Source organism: Chionomys nivalis, chromosome 8 (assembly GCF_950005125.1).
Source record: "Chionomys nivalis chromosome 8, mChiNiv1.1, whole genome shotgun sequence".
NCBI classification, from domain to species: Eukaryota; Metazoa; Chordata; class Mammalia; order Rodentia; family Cricetidae; genus Chionomys; species Chionomys nivalis.
This window is the reverse complement of record NC_080093.1, coordinates 49,316,681-49,332,479: the sequence shown is the minus strand read 5'-3', so window position 1 is coordinate 49,332,479 and position 15,799 is coordinate 49,316,681. Positions and strand designations below refer to the sequence as shown.

Below are 15,799 nucleotides of genomic sequence, written 5' to 3'. Positions count from 1 at the left end.
GTGCTATTGTTCTGTCTGTAAATAATGGGCGAATGTCCATGCATTCCTGACGGTTGCCTCACTGTTGGCTCATTAGCCAGTCCACTAGCTGCAGGGCCCCCTGTAAGCATGAAGACCCACCCTGTGGAGACACCGCCCATCCCTCCACCATGGTCCCAGGAAAAATGAGCTTTTCTCCCATAAAGTCAGAAGGACTGATCATACTCTCTAAAGAAGGGAAGCGGTTCTGGAATTTTGCAGGGGAGTGAAGAAAATTGGCCAGGAAAACCACAGAGTGCTGATGTTGCTGTGACCATGCAAAGATCCAGCATCTCTGGTGGATCTGAAAAGTGGCCCTCATTGCGACAGACAGCAGGCTTTCCTTCAGTCCCCGCACGCTGCTTCCGCCGTCTGCTTGGGCTTGGGTGTGGGTCTGCAGGAAAGTCCATGATGTCCTCTGGCTCTGTGTGGAGTTCTGCACCAGGGTCCTCTAGGGGCACTTGGGCACTCACTCTCCCTGCCGGCACAGGCTGAGCTCTAGCCAGCTCAGTGCCAGGCTCTTGGCAGCTTAAATGGTTTCTTTGAGGGGAGAAGCCCCCAGCTGCTGAAGAGAAATTTCTTCGCTCTTACGTTCTGTGTCTCTTTTGGATCGGCCTTCTTTGACTCTGCTCAAAGGCAAATAGGAACTTCTGTTTCAGTCGTTTCCTGACTTGCCCGCTTGCCCATTCCTCTGCCCACTCTTCCTGACAGGTTTCATTTTTAGAAAAATCTCAATGTTCAATTTTATTTTTTCAATTTTTGTTTTGTCTGTTTGAAACAGGGTCTCATTAGGTATCTGTGGTTGACTTGGAATTCACTATTTAGACCAGACTGCCTCCTGAGTGCTGGGATTAATGGTGTGTTCTCTCATACCTGGTTTATGTGATTCTGGGGTTTCCTGTGTTTTGGGCAAGCAAACTACCACTGTGTTGCCTCCTGAGCCCCTCCAACACCCCTTCCTATGTGTCCTGGTCTAGCTCGCGTCTTTCTCTTCTTCATCATTGGACCTATTCTGGTTGGGAGGAAGCCATTGTAGAGGGAGGCAGAGGTGGGATTTTGTGTGCAGTCGTGGAAGATTCCTCTGACTTCCAGGGGTTTGGTTAAGGGTAACCATTTGACCCCGCTCTCTGCCATGCCGAAGGGCACTCACCTTCTTTCCATTGCTGCGATGGTTTCTACCAGTGGCACGTTTCGGGTCTCCGTCAAGAAGCAGGCAACAGCCATTCCAGCCAAGACTGAAGTGGCACCAAAGGACACAGGCGGAAGGATGGGGCTGATCTCACCAAGTGTGGTGACCAGGGGAGCTGCCAAGCCTCCAAGGCGGGCATTGACAGAGGCAAAGCCCATTCCCATCTGCCTGTGGGAAGTGCAGATCTGTCAGCAGCTGGGTCTGGGCCCCCAAAGAGTCAGACCTTGTGGGTGTCAGAGGAGAGTAGACCCCTGCCTGGGAGCCATTCCTCAGACCCACCTGATCTCCGTGGGATAGAGCTCTCCTGTGAACAGGTACACGCAGATGAAGGAGCTGGCCAGGCAGCCTTTGCCCAGTGCTGCCTGCACTGTCCGCAGGGTCTGTAGATCTAAAGAGGCAAAGAGGAAGGTGGAGCTGTGGGGAACGGAGGCTGGAGTAAGGGTATGATGGAAGGATGCAACCTTGGGATTGGGAAGAGGACCAGTGGGTAAAGCTCAGGGCAAAGGCGGGGGTACAAGAAAAAGCCATGAGCTGATGTCTTTAATCCCATTCCTTGGAAGGCAAAGGTGCCAGGTCTCTGCATGGGATTCCAAAGTCCTGCTTTTGCCCCATCTGACTTCTGCTTCCTTGTTTATTTGCATCTGTCACGGTGTCTGCCGTGGAGACGAGACAAGGCTTGAAGTCGGGCTTCGGTTCAGACCTTAGCCCTGATCCAGGTAGGTGACCGAGCCACACTGATCACCCTTCTCCCAGCTTCTCTATCCTGCCAGTAAGGGAAATACTAGCCCTGCTTTGCACGGTTGTGCAGATGTGTTGTTGGGTGGGCATATGTCACTAGTGCAAAGTGTTTGGGGCTCATGTGGCATTTCTATTATGTCATTAGCATGTTCGTCCTGACACTTTTATGAATTGCAAACCCTGACTCAAATGTCCCACATTAGGTGCTCAAAGAAACTGTGGTGCCAGCTTTAGGTTGGTGTTAGCTGGCATGCATCCTGAGATCATGTGTGGGGGGGATACCTGAATCACCCACACCCAAACCAGCTCTGCATCAATTCTTCTTTGGCATGGCGGCTTACGTTTCCTTTCCTTCCTTTTGGAACAGGGTCTCACTTTGTAGTCCAGTCTGGCCTAGAGCTGATGATCCCCCTGCCTCAGCCTTCCAAGGGCTAGAATAACAGGTGTGCTGCTGGTCAGGTTCCAGAGGGACTTCCGCTGTTCCTGGAGTCCGTGTCTGTGTGGTTACCATGGGGCAGACGTGATGACTCACCCTCAGGCACAAACATGTTGGCGATGACCATGAGCCCGGCTAGGATGAGGAAGGAGGCCACTGTGGCCCGGCGTCCCACATAAATCATGGTGGTAGTGGCGACCAGCATGGCTGGGATGTCGGTGACCCCAAACAGGGCCTGTACCAGGTAGATGCTGAGCCCAAACTTCTGCAGGTCCATGGCCAGGCCGTAGTAAGCCACGGAGTTAGAGAACCTGGGAAAGGCAGCAGAATGGCCCACTCCGCTGAGACTCAAGGCAGGAGATGCAGGCTGTGTGACCAGGGAATCCTCCTCTTGGGGAGCTCAAATCCCCTGACCTCCAGCAGGGGTCCCCTAAGCCTGACTTTGGGGCACTTTCCACTACATCTCTTTCTCCCCGCCCTCTCCTCTGAGCTCACGCTCTGAGCTCTGGGCTAAGTTTGGTTTTCACTGTCAGTGTAACTTCAGTGCTGGCACTAAAACTGTGCTAAAGAATAAAGATAGAAGACAGACACACGTTACATAACACAGGATCATCGTTCAGGCCAGCCCAGGACTGTAGTCCCAACACTCGGAAGGCCAACACCAGCCTGGGTTACACAGGGAGACCCTGTCTCAAAAGCTTACCTTTCTTTATTTGTGTGTGTGACTATGTGGCATGTGTGTGCAGATGTATTCCTGTGTGTGGTATCTTCCTCAACCACTCACCATGTTCTCTTCATTTTATTAATTAATTTTTGTTATAGTCTGTGCATCTGTACACATGTGGAGGTCGGAGAATAGCTTTTGGGGAGTCGGTTCTCTCCTCTGCTTTGGGTTCCTGGGATGGATGTCAGGTTGTTGCATGAGTGTTTTGACCTGCGGAGCTATCATTTAGTATTGCCACCTTATTTTCTGAGACAGGATCTCCTAATTTGATGGAGCCCTCTCCCCTCCCCCTCCTCTCTCTGACAGGGTCTAGCAACATAGCTCAAGCTGGCCTGGAACTCACCATGTAGCCTAGGCTGGCTTAAATATCACAGCAGTCTTCCTCCCTTGGCCTCCCAAATTCTGGGATTAGAGGCAAGAACCAAGTACCTAGTTGTGTTCTGTTTCCGGATCAAACATGAAAATCTATCAAGCTAAGCCATGCACATTTTGGTATGTGCTTTCAAAGCAAGGTAAGGGTGGCATGCACCTGTAATACCAGCACCGAAGAGGCCAAGACAGCAAAATCCAGAGCTCAATGCCTACCTGGGCTACAGAGAGAGACCCCTGTCTTAAACAACCAACCAAACAAACCGACAAAAATGGTGACTGGATGGGCATAAGTCTAACGTGGTCCACCTTATTCCTGGCCAGGGTTAACACAAACCCTCTCCTAGTCATCCGAACACCAATGTTAGGAGTTGATTTGAAAGGATTTTGCCTGTGTGATGACAGTTGACTTGAAGCTAGTGGGGTGGATGAGGGAAACTGATCCAATCACACAAGTCCTTTAAGCCTGGGCCTACAGGTCAACGGCAGAGAGCTAGAGATCCAGAGCCTAAGACACATTTTTTCTTTCAGTTCTATGAGATCTGGTCTCATATAGCCCAAGCTGGGCTTGAACTTGTTATTTTTCAAAGGCTAACCTTGAGCCCCTGATTCTTCTGTTTCCACTTCTCCCCATACTGAGGCTACGGGTGTGCCTCTTCACCCAGGCAGAGAGCAATCTGATGTGAGAGTCTCCACTAAAATGGAGACTGTCACCCGGCCAGGAATGTAGGTGGTCTCTTGGAATTGGGATGGTCAGCAGAGACATCCAGCCTACAGCTGCAGAGAGCACAACCCTGCCAAATGAATTCTTCCACAAAGACTCTGCCAAAGCGCTGAGCTAGATAGACTCCTTCAACTCAGCCTTGTGAGAGCCGTGTGGGGACCCAGCGGCCTCTGGCCGGCACTTCAGCCTGCAGGGGAAGTGAGTGGAGCCTGGTCATAGTGGCCTTTGAGAAAGTCAAAGACAAACCAGGAAAAAGACAAACCAGGAAAAAGCCACCAGGTTCATTTTCATGTTCCTGAGGGCATGTTGTTGGCACAGCTAGCAGGGACGATAAGGGTGGCTTTGTTCTCGAAATGGTCTTCCCACAGAGACTTGGAGCACCATCCAGGTGGGGCAGGTATTGGCAATGTTCTGGAAATACCTGGTGTTTGAGACTGGCTACCAAGAATAGAAGGTGCCAAAGACAGACTAGTCTAGGACTGGCAGGCTTCAGGTTATTCTGGACCTGCAGATGGAAGCATGTCTTGGTGCCCAGGGGCAAGAGGAAGAGTTTAAGTTTCTTCTTTTTTTTTTCTCTAATCTATGCCAAAATGGATCAGGGCCAATTGCGATGTATTCGGACAGTCTCAAAAAAACATTCTTGTATCAACTGTCAGGTAAGGAGCGGTCCTTGGCTCAGCGCTTGGCACTAAATGCGCGACTGACTACCCAATCAAGTTTGTTCGCCCCACTAAGTTTAGATGCGTGCTGGGGAACTGGAGGGTGGCCGCAAACGGGGCCACAGTCAAGATGGCTGCAGTCACGTCGAACTGGATCCCAGCACAGCGGGAACAGACTAGATAGATGTTTTCCTTTCTGTCTGACGTCCCTGTACCTGACAAAGCTCTCACGTTCCTTCCTTTGTTCACGTGTTTTCTCCGGCTTATCAAATACTTACTACAAATCTACCATATTTTCCATGGCTTTGCTTAACAATAAAAGGTATTTTAGATATGATTTTTTTTAATGTTATTTAAAGTAAAAATTAGTAGCAGAACAGAGTGTTAATCTATTTCTGTAGGAACATAAGTGTATATGCATACATGTGTGCACAAGCTGACCAATTCTCAGCTCCCTTTTCATCCTCCCAGTCCTCCTGGGACCCTAGGAGTCCTGCCCTGCCCCAGCTGAGCCTAGGGGGCCTCTCTCCACACTCCAGAAATGGTGTAATTGAACCCAGATGCGGCCTAGTGAGGCTCCAGGGCTTCAGGGGAGCCCTGAAACGGCCAAGATTTTCTGTATAAACTGAAATTAATAAATTGAAGCTGGGAGGCTTCAAGGGGGTTGGGATGGTTGGAGAATCTTGCAGCAAGACCCAAGGCCCCACCTCTGCCTGAGCTGTGGATTGCTGCCTCTTAACAAGAATGGGCCCATTGCTAATTTTCTCTAGAAGGATCCAAAAGAGGGTTTTCAACCTCTGAGTTTGGAGTTGGTAGTTTGTGTCTTTCCGGCAGGAAGAGGAAGGTGAGGAAGTGTCTGGACACCAGAGGGCAGGCTCAGCTGGGGATGTGGGGGATGTCACAACACACCTCAGTGAGGTCTTGGGGTCACCAAGTCTCCCTCGCAGCCCAGAGTCAGATCATCGAGTTCTCTCCACCTCCAGAGTGGGAGACACTTCTGCATTCCCAGAGCCCAAATCAGGTAACAGAATGTCAGGGGTCAGGGGTCAAAAACACTGAAAGTTCTTGGCATATCGCGACTTTGAGACTCACAAGGACCAAACTGCAACAGGAACTAAATCATTGTCTATCTCCCCGTCTCATAAATGTCAGCTTCAAATATTTAATGTCCAGGGAATGTGGAGGAGAAGGGCAGAGATATTCATCTTTTTTTGCCTTGCCCTCCCAGTTTGTGTAATAAATGAGACTGCCTGGCTTGTTGTTTTGTTTCATTTGGGGACTGACCCTAGCAGCTTGTACATGCTGGGTAAGAGCTCAGGACTGGGCTACATTCTGAGATCCCCTTTCAAAAATTTATTTGTTAAATTATAAAAAAATATTAATTATAAATTTATATGTTAAGTTGTTTATTTTTATTTGCTATTTTATTAATTTTTAAAGTTTTGCTTACTTTTATTTGTGCATGCATGTGAGTTTATGTGCACATGTGTGCAGGTAAGATTCTGCTCAAATGTGGACACCCTAGACCAATATAATGTCTCATCTATGCTGCCAGTCAATATTTCCACAGAGTACCAGGTACTAGGTGGAACCTTCAGAGACAGGGTTTCTCTGTGTAACCCTGGCTGCCCGGAGCTCACTATGTAGACCAGGCTGACCTTGAGCTCACAGAGAGAGGGAGAGAGAGATTCATCTGCCTCTGCCTCCTGAGTATTGGGATCAAAGGTATGTGCCATCAGCACCCAGCTGTAACCTTAATTTAAAACAATATTTTTATGTATAAATGTTCTGCCGGCGTGTATGCATGTGCACCACATCTGTCTGGTTGGCAGATGTTGGCGGACTTTCCTTTCCTACCCACCAGTTTCCAAATAACTCACATGGAGATTCCACGGGGGCAGATCCTCTGGAATTGCATTTACAGATGGTTTTGTTTTGTTTTGTTTTTTTTTTAAATGTTTATTTATTATGTATATAATATTCTGTCTGTGTGTATGCCTGCAGGCCAGAAGAGTGCACCAGACCTCATTACAGATGGTTGTGAGCCACCATGTGGTTGCTGGGAATTGAACTCAGGACCTTTGGAAGAGCAGGCAATGCTCTTAACCTCTGAGCCATCTCTCCAGCCCCCTTTTTTTTTTTTTGGTTTTTCGAGACAGGGTTTCTCTGTGGCTTTGGAGCCTGTCCTGGAACTAGCTCTTGTAGACCAGGCTGGTCTCGAACTCACAGAGATCCGCCTGCCTCTGCCTCCCGAGTGCTGGGATTAAAGGCGTGCGCCACCACCGCCCGGCTTACAGATGGTTTTGAGCCACCATGTAGGTGTTGGCAATCGAGCCAGGGTCCTCTGCAAGAGCAGCCAGTACTCTAAACTGCTGGGCCATCTCTCAAGTCCCTGGGGATGACCTTTGTGTGTGTGTGTCCTTTGCTTATGTATGCACCTGTCTGTGCCAATGTGCTAACCCATGTGTACAAATATAAAGGCCAGAGGTCACTGGGTGTCCTCCTCTATCTTCTGATGCTTTATTCCCTTAGACCGGAACCTGAAGCTCAGCTTGGCTAGGCTGACCGCTCAACAAGTTCTCAGGATCTGCTTATATTCAATGTTACAGGCACACCTGGCCATGCTCAGCTTTTCACACGGGTACTGGGGATCTGAACTCAGGTCCTCGCACTTGTAGAGCAAGCCTTCTTTGTCACTGAACCATCTCTCCAGCCCTAAGGACCTGGTGCTGAAAGGGTGTGACTTGAAATTGAATTCACACACTCACCTGCTCATTGTACTAGGACTGTTTGCCAATGAGAGCAGAAAGTGTGCTCCCATCTTAGGACAAAGTCTTGGGTATGAGCTCATCACCTACCAGATAACCATGAGACAGCATGTGACCTTTCTGATGGCCGGGGTTCGGAAGAGGTCCAAGATGGAATTGGAAGTACGGACACTTGAGAACTCACTCTGGATGTAGGAGCTCACCACCTGGATGAGGAATGTCTGATCAGGGAGTGGCATTGAGGGCTATGGCACCCAAATTTTCCTGCTGGGGACACCTTATCAGTAGAAAACAGAACTTCAGTTGTGTTTCTTGGGATGATATCTCGCCTTATCCTCTCCACTGAGGAACTGATTGATGGTCCTTAGAGACTATTTGCACAATTTTAAGATGGGGCTGTAACATGTACCCCAACAATCCCGAGGTTCTGAGGCATTAGAGATACACTCAATTCCTGTAACTTCACGATAGTATCAGGGAGTGGTTAGAAGCAGCTGACTGGAATTAGCTGTTTAAGCACTGGGTTAGCACGTGCAAGGCCTAGTTTCCGTCTCCAGGACAACTCTACCATGTGCTCAGAGGCAAATTACAGGGTCTGTCCAAACCTCAGTGTCCATTTCTCTTTTTTGCAGTCTTTTTGTTCCGTTTATCAGCATGTGTGGAGGTCAGAGGACAGCTGTGAGAGCCCGGTCTCTCCTTCCTTTCTGTGGGTTCTGAGGGTTCAGCTCAGGTCACCAGCAAGTACTTAATCCACTGGGCTGTCTCACTGGCCCCAATCTGGATTTTCTTCCTCCTCTTCCTCCCCCTCCTCATGTGTGTGGTGTATGAATGTGTTCATGTGTTTGTGCACTCACATGTGGGAGGCGTGTGAGGGCAAATGTTGACAGCCACTTCTGGTGTGTGCTTTGTGTGCACAGTACATTTCTTCTTTTCTTTCCCTTTTTCCCCCGAGGCAGAGTTTCACTATGTATCCCTGGCTATCCTGGAACTCACTTTGTAGGCCAGGGTGGCTTTGAACTAAGGATCTGCCTGTCTCTACCTCCCAAGTGCTGGGACTAAGGGTGAGTGCCACCATGACCGGCTATGTGCGTATTTCTTAATTTTTTTTTTTTTTTTTTTAAAGTTTAAGGTCTTGTCACTGAACCTGGAACTTACCCTTTCAGCTAGGCTGGCTGGCATGCGAGTCCCTGCTCCCCTCCTCTCTCCCCTTCAGCTCTGGGTATACCACCTGACTTCTGGGTATACCACCATACCTGACTTCTTTTCCCCTGAGCATGCTAAGGATTCAGCTGGGGTTCTCATGCTTGTACAACAAATACTTTATCCACTAAGCCAGCTCCCCAGCCCGCATACTCAACACTTCATTCTCTGCCTGCCCTGAGCATCACCAGCCTCTGCGCTGGGATGGCAGGCAGGTAAGTCCGGGGTAAATGACAAGTCCCAGTGTAACCAGAAGCTACTACCGTGAAAACCTACCCCAGCCTTCCACCCACACAGCTGCTTACCTCTGTAGTCAGCCTTTCCCCTTCCTCCTTCCTGCCGTTTATCATGGCCACCTTCCGAAGGTTCTGCACAGCTTGTTGAGACTTGCCATGAAGGAGGAGCCATCGGGATGACTCTGGAAGCCACCTGGAACACAGAAGGATCATTCCCACCTGCAGTTCCAACATACCTTCATTGCCTTCTACCAGACCCTAAAGGCAGGTGGCATGGCCCCTGTTTCACACCCAGGATGTGCCACCAATATCCCCTTGTTGTTTTGTTTTGGAGACAGGTTTTCCCTAGATAGCTCAGGCTGGCCTCAAACTCTTGGTCCTTCAGGCTCTGCCTCCAAAGTGTTGGAGAACCAGGTGCACCACTACACCTAACACAATACTCTCTCCTTAATTTTTTTTTTGAAATTCCACTATGTAGGTGGGTACCAGAAATTGAACTCTGGTTGTTACACCTGAAGGCAAGTGCCTTTACCTGCTAAGCTATCTTGCCCACCTATTTTCCTTTTTTAAAGTTTATCATACAAAGAATCACTGAAGAGTCCTTCAAAACTAAGATATACTTGGTATTGAATATCATTCTTTCTCTAACTGTGTGGCCTTGAAAAAAATCTTGGTCCCTCTCTGGGCTGTACCTCAGTTTTCCTCTTACCAAATGCCATGGGGTTGTCCTAAAATACGGTGGAACTGATACAGGGAAGATCATTTTGTGTGTTCCAGAGCTCTATGCCAAGGACAGAGGTTTTCCAATGATTCCTAAAGCTATTCACAAGTACCAGGACCCCTGTGACCTTCATGACACTCTGTTCTCTGTGTCCAGTACGTCACAGACACGGCACACTCTGTCCTGTCAAGAAGTCATGCCAGATCCCAGTGGTGGTGGCTCATACTTTTAACCCCAGCACTTGGGAGGCAGAGGCAGACGGATCTCTGTGAGGTTGAGGCCAGCCTTGTCTTTAGAGCGAGTTCCAGGACAGGTTCCAAAGCTATACAGAAAAACTGTCTCGAAAAACAAAACAAAACAAGCCATGTTGGGGCTCAACCACACAGATGCACGTACCCACCCATCCCCTCCTCCGCTGGACATACCAAGAACAGAGGAAAAAGACCAGGAAAGGAGCAGAAACAGCAAACTGTAGCCATCGCCAGGGACGGATCAGGTAGGCCACGCCAGCCAGGATAAGCTGGCCCAAGGTGAAGGAGAAGCCCAGCAAGATGCCCGCCACCGTCCGGCCCCTGGTTGGCATCCACTCTACAACTGTGGAAGAAAGACAGCCAACTTAAGTGCCTCATCCGCCACACAGCTTTTCAGTTCACCTGTCCCTTCCTCAAGACTGTGGCAACTTAAACCCCACACCAAGATTTACTTAGACAATACTCTAAGAGTGGCCTGTGGTGGGTTATTACAGGACATCAGACTCCACAATGGCTTCCTTGTAAGGTTGGGTGTCCTGAGACGGAGTGTGGGGCCTCTGTTGGCATATCCCCTCCTCGTGTGTGTGTGTGTTCAAGTGCATGTACACATGAGTATGCAAACATTTGTGTGGTATAGAGGCCATTCTAGTATGAGATGGACTGACGGACCCCAGATACCTGCTCTAAGCCATGACTGTACACCTGCCCTTCTAGAAGGAGGTGGGTGGGACTGGATTACTGAGTTCCCAATATATGCTTAGCATCTTCCAATACCCAAATGCTGGTTCTGAAAGAAGCAGAAAAGGGATACTGATCTGCACACCTGGTTCTCTAAGCCCAAGACCTCCCTCCCTCCCTGAAGTCAAAGGCCCATCTGTCTATGGACAGTGAAGGTAGTGGCCCTTTCTGAGACTGATGACGCCTTCAGAGGCAAACCAAGTGGTCTAAGAGACACACACTGGTGGCAGCCCTGTGTCCAGGGTGGGCTCCCGTGATGCCTTCCACCAGGACCACCTACAGGCTCCAGTTTATCCCTTATCACTGAAGGGGGACACTCCTATTTGTTTAGCACCCAGGAGTTAAAATCTCTACCATGGAGCTAAGAAACAACCAGCCTTTGCAGACTAGCGCGCCCACCTTCCCTAAAGTCATACAGTCTCAGGGCTCTCTGTAGTCCTCAGGACCATCTCCTTCCTTCCTTCCTTCCTTCCTTCCTTCCTTCCTTCCTTCCTTCCTTCCTTCCTTCCTTCCTTCCTTCCTTTTCCGGTTTTTTGAGACAGGGTTTCTCTGTGTAGCCTTGACTATCCTGGGACTCTCTCTGTAGACCAGGCTATCTTTGAACTCAAAGATGTGCTTGTCTCTGTCTCCTGAGTGCTGGGATTAAAGGCATACGTCACCACTGCCTGACTATTTCTTTATTATAGACAGGGTCTCATCCTCTGTACTTTTTGATTAACCTGGAACTCACTTTGTAGACCAGGCTAGCCTCAAATGTATGATCCTCCTGCCTCTACCTCCTGAGAGCTGGGTTTATATTCATGCACCATGGCACCCTGCCCTAAAGTTGGCGTTTGGGTTCCAGAATAGGATCATTTGATTGTATGAGCCCCCACCCCACCCCTACTTAGTTACAGACTCAAACTTGCTATGTAACTGAGGATGACCTTGAACTCCTGATCCTCCTGCTTCCATTTCCCAAGTGCTGGGATTACGTGTGTGAGCCACCATACCTGGCTCCCTTGGAGATCATCCTATCTCACGGCCCTGTGTCCCAGTCACCTATGTGACCTCTCCTAAGCTTGGCACATTGTAGACAATTAGTGGCTATTGTTGGGTAACACTCAGATGAAATCAACTTGATCCTTGCAGTTCGCGGATTAGTAAACTGAAACTCAGAGCCAAGAGAGGCCACCAGGGTCCGTTGCCACTGCTGCCATGGTCACAACCTGTCAACCCAGGTCTTCCAAGTCCAGACCCTGGGTGGAGGTTTTGAGTTGAGGTTTCTGGATGAGAATTACCCCTCACCCCCAAAATTAGCAAAGATGTCCTATGATGGCTGCAATTCCCCCTTCTCCTGACCCCAGCCCCTCTGGGTCCCACCTGAACTGGACTCACCCAGGGAGAGGGAGTTGAGGATGATGCCAGAGAAGGTCATGCCCATTAAGAACCGGAAGACACAGTAGGCACTGAAGGAGCCAACATAAGCTGTGGCAGCCCCCGAAACTGCCAGCTGCAGATACGACCAGACCAGCGGGGCCTTGCGACCCAACCTGAACCCAAAGAGTGAGGGGTTAGGGAATCCCAAACTGGCCAGATGACCCCAAGGGAGCAAAACCTGTGTTTGACGGAAACACCAAAGTAATCAAGGGGAAGATGAGATGCCCAGTCAAAGCCACCCTAGTAAATAGCTCATACAACTGCCAGGACCCCGTGCTAGTGGCCAAGGTTGGTCAGGAATAGAGGGACATGTGGAAGAAAACCAGAGACTGAGAGATTTAGTCCACGTTGGGGAAAGGTAGAGATTTTGAAAAGACCCCGAGGCCTATGCCTGTAATCCCAGCATTGGGAAGAGGAGGCAGAAAGATCAGAAATTCAAAAAAATTAAAAGAAAATCTCACTGGGTGGTAATGGTGCATGCCTTTAATCCCAACACTTGATAGGCAGAGGCAGGAGGATGTCTGTGAGTTCAAGGGCAGCCTGGTCTACAGAGTGAGTTTCCAGGCTACACAGAGACACCCTGTCTTGAAAAACCAGAAAAAGCCGGGCGGTGGTGGCGCACGCCTTTAATCCCAGCACTTGGGAGGCAGAGGCAGGCGGATCTCTGTGAGTTCGAGACCAGCCTGGTCTACAAGAGCTAGTTCCAGGAAAGGCTCCTAAACCACAGAGAAACCCTGTCTCAAAAAACCAAAAAAAAAAAAAAAGTAAAAAAAAAAAAAAAAAAAAACCAGAAAAAAAAAAGGAAGGGAGGAAGGAAGAAAGAAATGCTCACAGATACATAGATACATACACGAACCTATTACGTTTATATATACACATATATACACGAAAAGAAAAGGGAAGAAAGGAAGAAGAGAAAGAAAAGGAACGCAGATGAACGTGAGGGCTTTCCTAGGTGACTAGGACCTCTCCCAAACACTCACCGGTCTGCAAGGCCACCAAAGAAGGCAGCTCCTACCAGCACCCCAGACATGTAGATAGACTGAGCCAGGTCACGGAGGGTGCGGGATTCACATACCAGGTCCCACTATTAGGGAAAGAATAATGCTAATCTGTGACCCTAGGCAGCAGCCTCCCTGCCCCAGGCCACCCACCCACCTCTGACCTCCATCACGATGGTAGAGGGGAAGATGCTCCGGTCATAGACCCAACCATCCTTGCAGTCCTCTGTGGCCACTCCGTGGGAGGAGGTGTTGGACTTCAGAAGGGCCCACTGAGGCTCTGTGTAGCGCCGGCATGGCTCAGGGACCCCATGCTGGTTCAGGGGTATGGTGGCCCTCAGCCAGGCCTCTGAGTCATTGGTGGTAGCTTCTGTGTTGTTGGCAAGATGCTGGCAGTGGTGAGGGGGTGCAGCCGCTGTGAAGTTCTGCAGGAAGGTGTGGCAGGCCAGCAGCCCGCAGGGAAGCAGCAGCAAGGCTGTATAGACAAACTGGAAGCGACCTACACCCCCCAGAGCATCCAGCAGGTCTGTGAAGGCCATGGCAAGGGCTCTACCCAAGGTCCTGTGTGCCCAGGCCTTATGTAAAAAAGCAGGGGAGGGGACTGGGAGGTGGAGGATCAGGCCAGGGGTTAGGATCACACAGGCCCTCAGTCCTGCAGCTCAGAGGGATCCAATTACACCTCACAGGAGGTCTGTGTCCCCACATCTGCAGGGGGCCCCTCCTCCAGGCCCTTTCTCCCTCTGTTACCAAGGGCTGGGCACTGGGGCAATGGCTGAGTCAGAGTAAGTAAGTTCACTTACTTTACATGCATAAAGCCCTGCATTTAAACCCACTTAAGAAAGATGGCCCTGGTACCACACACTTGTTTGTTGGTTTTTCGAGACAGTTTCTCTGTGTAGCCCTAGCTGTCCTGAAACTCTTACAGACCAGGCTGGCCTGGAACTCAGAGATCCACCTGCCTCTGTTTCCCATGTGCTGGGATTAAAGGGTGTGTACCTGGCTCTTGAATTTATTTTTTTCTCTTTTTTCTTTTAATTGATTTTTACTGAGCTCGACATTTTTCTCTGCTCCCCTCCCTGCCTCTCCCCTCCCAGCTTCAACACTCCCCTAAGGTCCCCACACTCCCAATTTACTCAGGAGATCTTGTCTTTTTCTACTTCCCATGTAGATTAGATCTATGTAAGTCTCTCTTAGTGTCCTCATTGTTGTCTAAGTTCTCTGGGATTGTGGTTTGTAGGCTGGCTTTCTTTGCTTTATGTTTAAAAACCACCTATGAGTGAGTACATGTGATAATTGTCTTTCTGTGTCTGGGTTACCTCACTCAAAATGATGTTTTTTAGCTCCATCCATTTTCCTGCAAAATTCAAGTTGTTATTTTTTTTCTGCTGTGTAGTACTCCATTGTGCAAATGTACCACATTTTCCTTATCCATTCTTCAGTTGAGGGGCATTTAGGTTGTTTCCAGGTTCTGGCTATGACAAACAAAGCTGCTATGAACATGGTTGAGCACATGTCCTTGTGGCACGATTGAGCATCCTTTGGATATATACCCAAAAGTGGTATTACTGGGTCTTGAGGAAGGTTGTTTCCTAATTTTCTGAAAAATCGCCACACTGACATCCAAAGATTACCGAATTTATTTATTTATTTATTGTTTAAATATTTATTTATATATTATGTTTACAGTATTCTGTCTGTGTGTATGACTGCATGCCAGAAGAGGGCACCAGATCTCATTACAGATGGTTGTGAGCCACCATGTGGTTGCTGGGAATTGAACTCAGGACCTTTGGAAGAGCAGGCAATGCTCTTAACCTCTGAGCCATCTCTCTAGCCCCCCGAATTTATTTTTTTAAGTAAAAAATAATCCAAATACAACACAACAAAATAAAACCAAACAAATCCAAATAGGGCAACCAAGAAGCAGCATCATGATACAGCCTTTGCTTAGGGTCGGGATGCCCTCAGATTCCCACTCACTGGCCAATCACCACAACAAATTAAAGTTACTCTAGAGAAGGCCAAAGGGCTGAGTCCAGGACATCATTCACCCCTCCTCCCTCCAGAACCTTCCTCACAAAGCAGTTCCCTGCTGGAAAGGAGGCCAGTACAGACTAGGCCTGCGGGCTCCCCGTGAGTAGGTAACTGACAAACTGCAAGCTCGGGACACTGTCCTGATTATCAAAAGCATCTCTGGGACTGGAGAGATGGCTCAGAGGTTAAGAGCACTGCTTGCTTGTCCAGAGGGCCTGAGTTCAATTCACCAGCACCCACTTCATCAACCATATGATGGGTCACAACCATCTATAATGAGATCTGGTGCCCTCTTCTGGCATGCATGCATGTAGGCAGAACACTGTATACATAATAAATAAATAAATCTTAAGAAAAACTCTCAGGGGGCTATTTCTATATGGCAGTCTTGTGGGCAGTCCTCATTTCCTGGTCCCTCACATTTTTTGGTTTTGTTTTGTTTTTTGAGACAGGGTTTCTCTGTGTAACAGTCCTTGCTGCCCTGGAACTCACTTTGTAGACCGAGCTGGCCTCACACTCACTAAGATCCTCCTGCCTCTGCTTCCTGAGTGCTGGGATTAAATGCATGTGCCAC

General features: G+C 49.0%; 1 protein-coding gene across 1 annotated transcript; it reads right to left on the bottom strand.

The window, feature by feature from the left end:
- Positions 1 to 547: 547 nt before the first annotated feature.
- LOC130880753 (solute carrier family 22 member 20) lies at positions 548 to 13,730 on the bottom strand. The gene is made up of 10 exons (XM_057779945.1): positions 13,356 to 13,730; positions 13,174 to 13,277; positions 12,149 to 12,303; positions 10,208 to 10,376; positions 9,131 to 9,254; positions 7,716 to 7,831; positions 2,478 to 2,692; positions 1,487 to 1,595; positions 1,169 to 1,375; positions 548 to 644 (listed from the first exon to the last, which is right to left on the bottom strand). The coding sequence occupies exons 1-10, from the start codon at positions 13,728 to 13,730 to the stop codon at positions 548 to 550; spliced, it is 1,671 nt and encodes a 556-aa protein (XP_057635928.1).
- Between the last annotated feature and the right edge of the window lie 2,069 nt (positions 13,731 to 15,799).